Source organism: Gavialis gangeticus, unplaced genomic scaffold (assembly GCF_001723915.1).
Source record: "Gavialis gangeticus isolate Ggan-Ray unplaced genomic scaffold, GavGan_comp1, whole genome shotgun sequence".
In the NCBI taxonomy this organism is placed as follows: Eukaryota; Metazoa; Chordata; order Crocodylia; family Gavialidae; genus Gavialis; species Gavialis gangeticus.
The window spans coordinates 27695784-27705408 of NW_017729026.1; the positions used below are offsets into that span (position 1 = coordinate 27695784).

Consider the following 9625-nt stretch of genomic DNA (forward strand, 5'->3'; position numbering starts at 1 on the left):
CATCCCCGAGGTGGTCATGCACTTTGTTCCTTTGCCCTGGCTGATTTTGGCTCAGCAGTGCATGCAGATAGCAAACACGGGATCATCTGCCAGCTTATAATGATCCCAGACCATGCTAATACTAGGCCTTTCCCTCTGGCATGCGGGTGCATCTGTAGATGCTGCTGAACTCTCCCCCTCTTCAGCAGTCAGAGGCACAGCAAGAGAAAGAGCGGACTCAGCTGAGCTGCTTGCCTTCACCTGTACAGAGGCACCTTCTGAAGTGCCTTCCGGGGAAGACCTTGTGGCTTGAAAGGAAAAAACCTGAGGGGTGTTGAGTACAAAGTTGACTGATTCCCCCTCCGTCCCCAGAACTTCCCTTGCCAGGGCACTGAGATCCAGATCCAGCGCCAGCTCTTCTTCTGGTGCAGGAAGGTTCAGCATAGGCAGTGACACAGGGGTGGAGTGCGCTGCTGTGCTGGTTGCAGTTATGGTGGGAGAGGTTGTGGCTGCTGTGTCCGGACATGAGAGAGTCTCAGGCATAGGCAGTGGCTCTGATGGCACTGCTGCTCCCTCTCTTTACTGCTTGTAGCAGCTTCATCCCTTGTAGCGGGAGGAAAGAGGCTGCGTCTGAGTTTGGTGGGGGGAGAAACTGCAGCTCTCCCACGTGCAACCCCCCTTTCTCCCCTTCGTGCAGGCTGGCCAGCGTGGCCACCTGCCTTTCCACCCTGCTTCGTAATGTGTTCCTCCGGATGTAATCTGGAACCTCTAAGTGTGCTGTGTGCCGCGGGTTACATTTCTGGATGTTATGTAAATGTGTTTGTGTGTGTAGATAATATATTGAGAAACGTCGGTGTGGTGGAAAGAATGAATGATGTATAAAAAAAATACATATATATAAACTAAATTCCTATATATAGACTAGATCCTAGGCTACTACTAGGCCTATCCAATATAAGCGTAAACTAATATGAAAAGTAGTTATAAAATAAAAGCACCAAGTTCTCAGAAATCCCTGTTGCTATCGTTGCAAGCAGGGAATGTTGAAGATCAGGGCTTCCAGCCGTCGTGGTCATGGAGAACACCAGCAGCTCAGAAACTGACCCCAAGGCAGAAAGCAGGGGAGCTGAAAAACTGCTGCCTTTTATCCATTTTCTCTGGCCCTTCCCCAGAGCACTGGGATTGGACAGGACCTCAGAGAATGCTGACAGGTCACTGGCCAGCCACACATGTCAGTCATGAAAGCACTCCTTCCCCCCTCCCTCTCCCTCCCCTTACTTTCCTTTTTTTTTCCCCCACGGGGAATCCAGTATAGGCAAGTCGAATATTCGACTCGCACTGTTAATATTTGACTTCCGGTATTAGATTCGACAGCTATTCGACCAGCTGCTATTCGACTCGACTTTCACTTTTCAAGGTCGAATATGTCGAATATTTGTCGAATCAAATATTAAGTCGAAGCTTTACACAGCCCTACTCTACTGGCTCCCAGTCTATTTCCAGTTCATCATCCAACCTCACTCTCTACAGTCTGACAGGCCCCTACTCCAGGCCTCCCTCCATGCCCCGAGTTCTTGTTGGATGCCCCAATGGCTCTTTCCCACACCTCCTTACCAGCCTTTTTCAGTGTCCCTTATTCTGTCTTCCCCCCTTCCCTGGATCCAATTTTACTCCGTGGCTGCCAGTTCTAAGCCAGCTCCTAGCCTTAACCTCATTCCCACCCAGTCCAAATTTGGTCTCCATTGCCTGAATCCTGCTGGTGCCAGTTTACCTCTCCTACAAGCCTTCTTTTCCAGTCTTTATCAGTCTGCTTCCTCTGTTCCTTCCCATTCTGCGCTTCCCTCCCACCAATCTAGTGCTTGTTGTTTCAGAAGGAAATCAGGCATCCGGGTATCAAGTGAGTTGCCCAATCTGAGCCTCCTAGGACCAGCCTGGGTATCAGCTGAGGATCCAGGAGGGCAGCAGTGCTTGGCCTGGCCTGATGTGGTGTAGTCTACAGCACTCTAGAGCTGCACTTGCAGGGAACATCCCAATTAGAAAAAAAGATGGAGGGTGACAGAACCAGGGAAGAAGAAAAAAGGAACAGTTCATGTTTGTATGCCTGGGCGCTGTTCCTTTTTAAGTCTTTACAGGTGGCATTCAGATCTTAGAGTCTTGCCATTAGCAGCAATAGGACTCAGGTTAGCATCTCATTAGGTTCCCTTACTGTGGTTTCAATTGCATAAAGCATGTGTGGGCCTTTATGAAAGCCCTTGATAGAACTGTGGTATGTGACCTGGAAATGAGCTCACAGAAGTTCCTTTCTGGGTCTTGGCTGCTAAGATGCAGCCACCTCATCTGCCTGTTGGAAACTGCAGCTGCACTTCATCTTTGGAGTTTAATAGTTGCAGTAGCTTAATTCTGGGAACACAAATATTCTTAAGAGTTAATGGAATAAAAAATTGTGCCAATATGACAGCAACTGAACTGCCAAAAAAAAAAGAAAAAGAAATAAGATTACCATATGGACACTTGAGAGGAGCACACATGTCTCTTCCTTGTCCAAGAAATCCTTTTTTTTTTTTTTTTTTTAAAGACCTAAATCCACAGCTGTGGATTTACTTGTGAAGACACTGAATTTCTCACATAAATGATGACAAGCTCCACTCAAGTCCTTTTTTTATATAAAGTGAAAAGATTGCTTTAAAGTTACTCCTGAAAAGCATCTAAAGGCTTTCGTGCTGGAAGATAGTCCTTTCGGTTTTTTTTTAAAAGCACTTACTAAAACATTCTAGCAGAATGTAGATAGTATATTTCTTCATATCTTTTCAATGGGCAGAGTAAGTATCTTTTTCTTTTTGGGCTGATCAGTATCAGATATTTTCCCAGAAAGGTTCAAACTGTTGTTTGTAAGCATATAGCGCATGCAGGGACCTTGGAAGTGTCTTTCGGTGAAACTGCAGTAATGGAATACGTAACCATAGCAACCCTAAAGACTAGAGGATTGCTGTAGTCATGAACTGGGTATAGCTTAATTTTCATTCCCAACTGCCTATCCCTTATGCTGGTGGCTTTGTAAACTGACGTTACAAATGTGTTGGTTAATTCCATTGTCCTCTTTGACATGTGGAATATATAGAAAAAGGCAATTGAGAAGATGGATGAACATGTTCATTAGTGTGCCGTAGTTACTGTGCATTAAGTTGAGTAGTTGCATAACCAAGTAGTAAATCAATGTGTAGTAACTGGTGCTACCCACACACTAGCGATGGTGCATGACTTCTTAGTGATGCTCACTGCATAGTAGCCTAATACTCCTGCACAGTAGTGTATTAGCATGGGTTTTGCCCTGCATGCTACTGTACAGTAGAATTAGGCTACTGTACCATTAGCATCTTGTGTATAATACCCAGTATGTATTATACTTGAAATGATTTGGACACTACTTATAACTACCTCTTCATGTGATTTGTCCAAGCCTTACATTTTGGTCCTGTTCATCAGAGACCACTGTCTGACAGTCTCTAGTAAGAGAAAAGGTGAAGGGAAGCAGGAATAAAAAGTCTTCAGGGGAAAGCAGTATTCCATATATGCATATTCTCTTGTAAATACTGATGGCCAAATGCTTTACAATCCTATAACTGCTCTCAAGCCTTTGTAAGCTGTCAGGTATTTATTTACATTTTTGAATGAATTTAGTGCCTGGGAAGGGGAAGGGCAAATTGTACCTCCTATAGCCAAACCATAGTAAAGGTAACAGTTGTGCAAGATCCCTCACAGTTTTGCCTGCACATCTGATTCCTGAACTGCAGTGCTCCTGCTGCTCTTGTTAGAGGCCTGTCCTCAGTGAAGTTCCAGTTATGCTGCAGAAAAAAACTGAATGCACAAGTTCTTGAATGCAAAATATGTGACTGGCCCTAACGTCTAGGGCAGAGTGTACATAGGAGTCACAGGGCTGGTCTGTACTACCAAAGCACTGGCAGTGGTACTGTACCAGGAAAGCCCACTGGTAGAGATGCAGCTTATACCAGCAAAAGAAGTGGCTCTAGCAGAAGAGAGAAACCATTTTCTTACGTACCGTGAGGTACATGGACTCCTTGTTAATAGGAATTAACTAAACTGTGGAGGTAGTTTCGTGAGAATCTCTCTTCTGCCTATCTCCCAACTGACACTGCTTGACTGTAAAAATTTGGAGTGTTGACTTGGCAACAGGGCATAGTGGGGCTCAGAACTGATCTGGGCAATTGGGTAAGCAGTTTCAAGGCCAAGTGTTTGACTCACTCCTTTTTGGTGATCTAAAGATATACAAGTCAACTGCAACTTCTTTGAAGCATTTTGGTTATACTTGCATCAGTCCATGCCTGTTACTGGAACCTGCTCATTTGCTGTAACTTCATCTCTTCACAACATGAACTCTGTTTGCTATGGCTCATCTAATATACAACAAGCATTAGACTGTTGAAGCTGTACAAAAAGAATAAAATAAAGTCAAGGGCTCTGAATATGTAGATGCACTATTAATCTGCTCTTTTGGTGTTTCTAGCTGAAGTAGCTATTTCTATTTTTACTGGGTAGCAAACAAACAAAACATAAACAAATGGGCAGAAAGCAGCAATGTGGGTGAAACAGTCCTAGAAAAGACCTGGTGAAAATATCCTGTTTTCTCCTACTGAGTGAAGTTTGGCCCTTTAGCTTGTGGATGTAAGTGTAACCTTCCATCTTGCAACATGGAAGATTGTATTGTGTATGGGCAGGAGGAGAGGCCAGAACCTTGATTAAATCCTTACTTTTGTTATATATTAACCCCTCCCCCCAAAAAGGTAGCTGCATTTTTGCCAATCACAGTGGGCACATTAATTCCACCATCCCTGAAACACCTCTACGCACTCTTGCCATCTTATTTGGGAGAAGTTTCCCATTACATTCTGCAGTCACTACATTATCCTCCTTTTAAATCTTCCCTTGTAACTGCTATGTATGTGATGCCTACAAAACCCTTGACAATAGCTAACAAGCTGTGGTGACAAGCCACCAGCTGAGTATGGTAGTCAGCTCACTGAAAGCTTATGCTTTACTTGTCTGTATGCAGGGGTCTGTTTTTGTAGGCTCACAGTGGAAGCTCTTTGGGGCAGAAATAATTTCGGTGTATATGAACAAAATTGTAACAGGGCAGCAATGGCATGACAAAATCACCAGCAGGAGCAGCTATTTTTGTGCCCTTCCCCAGCTGCAATGCTAGCACCCAGGGCTGCTGCCCCTGTTGTCTCCCATTAGGTACACTACTGTGCATTGTACCTAGTACAGTACTACCTGGGTTCCTAGCTGGGGTTACAGGTACTGGTGCTTTTTCAATCGGTAATTGGTTGAGGCTGCATGATTTCTGAAAATGAAATATTAGAAGAAAAGCAGGATTTTAGAGATCTTTTCCTAGCAGCATGTATTTCTTATCTCAGACTTTAGGCACTCGTATTTGTAAAGGGCTAACAAACCCCAGCGATATGGAGGACTGCGTTAGTAATCTCATCAGAATCTCAGTACAGCCCATTTCACATGGGGATTTGTGGGTGGTTGGTTGCTGTGAACAGACAATTATGAGACTTCAAGCTTTGTTTTGCCCCTAGGAGGTTCTGGGATTTTAAACAAAAGCAACTCTACAGAAGAGCAGTTAAGTGTATTGTAAAACCGAATAAGCCACTTTCCAACATTGTTATCACCAGTAATTGCCAAGTCATTTTTCATGTACTAACTAATTTTGTTACAGATTGATATCCTTAAGGCAGATATGGAGAGTGCTGAGTGGAAAATTTTGGAAAACCTGATCCTGGAAGATATTGTTGAACAGATAGGACAGCTGATCTTTGAAGTCCACATTCATTGGCCTGGATTTGAGGTTAGTGGCAACGACAGCACTGTGGTTCGATACTGGTACAGCCTCCTCAAAGAATTAGAACTGAAGGACTTCAGGCTCTTCCATACTTACAAAGACTTGTCTAAGCCACAGATGTTTCTGAAAAAGGAAGCCTTCAATGCAAGTAGCTCTTATATACTAAGCTGGGTAAACACAAGATGGAAATAGCAGACAGGAAGTTATGACGTGCAACTGTGATTCATTCTGCTTAGTAGCATTATTGAAGATATTAGAGCAACTGGTTAGTTACTTAACTTGCATACACTGGCTCTACTAACAAAATGAACTTGTTCTGTTCCTCATCAAAAAATGGAACAGAAGTTAGATGCTGTACTAAAGGACGAAAAATCTCTTGTATGGCATTTCACCATAGGTTGCACTGTTAGATACGAGGGAGAGGTATTTTAAAATGGTTTGTTTGAAGTGGTTAACAGAATTAATTTATGAGTCTGCACACATGGCTGAGAGTTAATTCCTGCCTTCCCAAAGCACATTAGGGAGAGAGAATCCCTGCTGGGTAGTGAAAATTCCTCTTCGAGCATTGTCTCAGCAATTAATACAACAAATGGCAACACATGCTGCTTAAAAACTTTTCATGGATGAACAGAAGTTACTTGTGCTGGCTTTCCCTTAAGTGACTGTATTTTTTTAAACAGTACAAAGTCAGTCAAAAGTACAGCAATGGTTGTGAAGGCTGTTTTTTCTTGCGGGAAGGTATTATTTAAAAGGGACTGCAACTGGAAACTAAGTCAGTATGGGCATGGAAATATAGATTTAAAAAAATGCTACACCTGCCTGTGGATGTAACTGTATTCCCCCTTCACCCCTGCTTATACTCTTTGGCCCAAGTCCATCTTGTGCACTACTACGACCAAGTCTAAATGAGCCAGCCAGCCTTTCTGGTCTCTCAGGAGTGCAACTGCTGGATGCTACAGACTTGGGCAGCACACATTAAAATGCCCAGGAAAGTCACTCTGCTCCCTTTCTCCTCCTTCACTCTCCACCTCAGATTACCAGAAGCACAACACAGGAACGTACATTTGTTTATAGGTCTGGCCAAGGATCTCCAATACAATACATTTTTGGAAAGTCAAGGATAGGAGATGGTTAAAGCATTTGTGTAAGGATTTTTTTTACATTAAACATTGTATTACTTCTTAATACAAGCGGTTTCCATTGATTTGTTACTCCTTTAACCTTCTTAGTTTCCCCCATCTGTTCCCTCCTACTTCTTTCCTCAGTTCCTTACCTTGCTTTTAATCTTTCCTTTTCCCCATATTTTACTCTGTCCATTTAGCTCTCCTTTTTCCCCTCCCATAATCCAATTTTATACTACCTCCTACTCTCCCCACACCCTCCACAAAATTCCCATTCTCCTGGTGTACTTCATACTGCATGTGTGGTACCAGATATGCCCACACATGCTTTGGCTACTTGCTGAGCTAATATACAACTCTCCTAACAATTCTATATACTGCTTGAATTGGATACTCAACTCCACAGTAACCCCAGGACCATTAACTACTGTCCTCCATGTACATTGTTTATTCTTCTACACCCTTCTGCTTCTCCCACCTTCCTCTGCCTTTGGAAGCTCCTTGTCTTCATGCCAGCAATAACAGTCTCCTCTCCTTTACTTGGCTCTTCCTCCTAGAACCAGTCAGTAGCCTGATGAGTCCCAGTGTGGTGGATCACCTTCTTCTCCTTTCCTTTCCATGTTGCACAGTGCTATCTCCCTTATTTCCAATCTCACTGGGAACATAGGGACCATAATGAAAGAAGCAAACACCCTGAATATGTCCATTACAGAATAATGTGTCTATCGCAGAGAAGCCTCTCAGTGAAAGATTGCCTTAGGCTCTGATGCATTTGTGTTTACACCCCTACCTAAAATTTAAAATAAAGCTTTATTTGCTGTACAGTCAGAGCGGAATCCTGTTTATCCTTTTTGTTTTTCTTTAAATTTTACTAAATTCTTTGTCACGATGTTATTCAAATACATTATGCAGCTTTATGGTTTATTTTCTACAAATGCACTGAAAAAACCCTCTTCATGTGTGGGAGTAGTATTTGAGCTACCTGGTCTTTCAAAAAAGGAAAAATAAGATTAGAATACTGCATCTTCCTCCTACTTGCCTTTTACTAGTTTGTCTGAAGGAGTCTCTAATACACACCCAGAAATGTAACTCTTTTTATCTCTTATGTAAATGAGTCTGGACAGCAAGGAGGCCCAAGTTTCTAGATTGCAGCCTCAGTACTTGGTTTTACTTATTACAGGCACTCTTCAATTTCCCTGAATCTAGCCCACATCCAAATAGCAGAGAAATCATTCAGAACAAGCCTTGGAACAAGTGCCTTTAAGTGCATGCTGTGGTTAGACTGGTCTCCCAAGAACTGCACCAGTGGGAAAAACACTATAATTAAAACTGCTCAGGCTGATTTTCCAGTATCAAGGAGCTCCTTTCTATTGGAGACAATCAACCTTGACTGAGGGACTGCTGATATATATGTTGTCCAATAAGATGCTTTAGGGTTGGTGCAGTGATTCTGAAGTAGAGTGCCACGCAATATTAATGCTGTTAAGTGTACAAACATCTACTTGCTATTCACATGATAAACCCAGAGATTTCCAACAAGAATCCATAGTGTCTGAGCTGCCGCGATCTTTCTGAGTTCTTTGCAATGAAAAAATGTCTGTATTATTTTTCCATAGTTCAAAATTGAGAGGATGTCAGCTTTTGTTTCAAAGGAAGATTTGAACCCCCCCCCCCAAAAAACACACACAAAATCAGCATTCCCAGACAAATCAGACTTCCCAAACTATTTCTTAGTACAATGGTTACATTTAATATACTCTGAGAATATTTGAGCCTCCATTTTTTCAGACTGGGATAGTAATAACACCTGGATTTAGCCTGAGTCAGTGTTTAAAGAGGGAAATATTTAGACACTTGTACTGCCCAGTCTCTTCAATTGGAATGGCTTTAGGGTAAATAGTGTCAGGGTAGTAGTTTGAGAGCAGGAACTAGAAATTATAAGTGAACCATGTAACCTTGTTCAAGCATCACAGTAAAGGTATGCACAAGTTTAAGGACTCTCATTTACTGCTCTGAAAAAACCAGCAGCCTAGTTACGGAAGTGGACTGAACTTATAGAAATGGATTGAGTGTACACCAGACTTTTTTTAGACTACGTGGAGATAATTTTTTGGTTGAGATTCCCTAATAAAATGAAGAGTGGCTTGGACAGTAACAGAAACACTGGGTTTCGTGCTAGAAGACTGGCAACTAGTGAGTATTAATGAGATCCTACCCAAGATGCCAGACTCTTAGCACAGTGGAAGTAGTAATACACTTTTGGGAAGAATGTGGGCAAATGTAGTTTCCTACAAATCTTCAGGTCTTCATCTTCAGTGTCCGTGGGTCTGCTTATAGCAGCAATACACTTAATGTACAGCAAGCAGACTCTGCCGAAGCTGTATAAAAAGAATAAAATAAAGTCAAGGGCCCTGAATATGTAGATGCAATATTAATCTGCTCTTTTGGTGTTTCTAGCTGAAGGCTGAAGTAGCTATTTCAATTTTTACTGGGTAACGAACAAACAAAACATAAACAAATTGGCAGAAAGCAGCAATGTGGGTGAAATAGTCCTAGAAAAGACCAGGTGAAAATATCCCATTTTCTCCTACTGAGTGAAGTTTGGTACTGTAGCTCGTGGGTGCGAGTGAACCCAAGAAGAGCTTGGGGCTGGTATTTAGGT

The 9625-nt window shown here is 42.5% G+C and overlaps 1 protein-coding gene across 1 annotated transcript in view; it reads left to right on the top strand.

Annotated features, from left to right (window-relative positions):
• Window positions 1–7787, top strand: part of METTL24 (methyltransferase like 24) — a 78143-nt gene extending 70356 nt beyond the window's left edge. The window contains exon 3 of the mRNA XM_019520102.1: window positions 5720–7787. Coding sequence (XP_019375647.1) covers window positions 5720–6034 — 315 coding nt within the window. The 3' untranslated portion in view covers window positions 6035–7787. The remainder of the gene's footprint in view (window positions 1–5719) is intronic.
• The last annotated feature ends 1838 nt before the right edge of the window (window positions 7788–9625 follow it).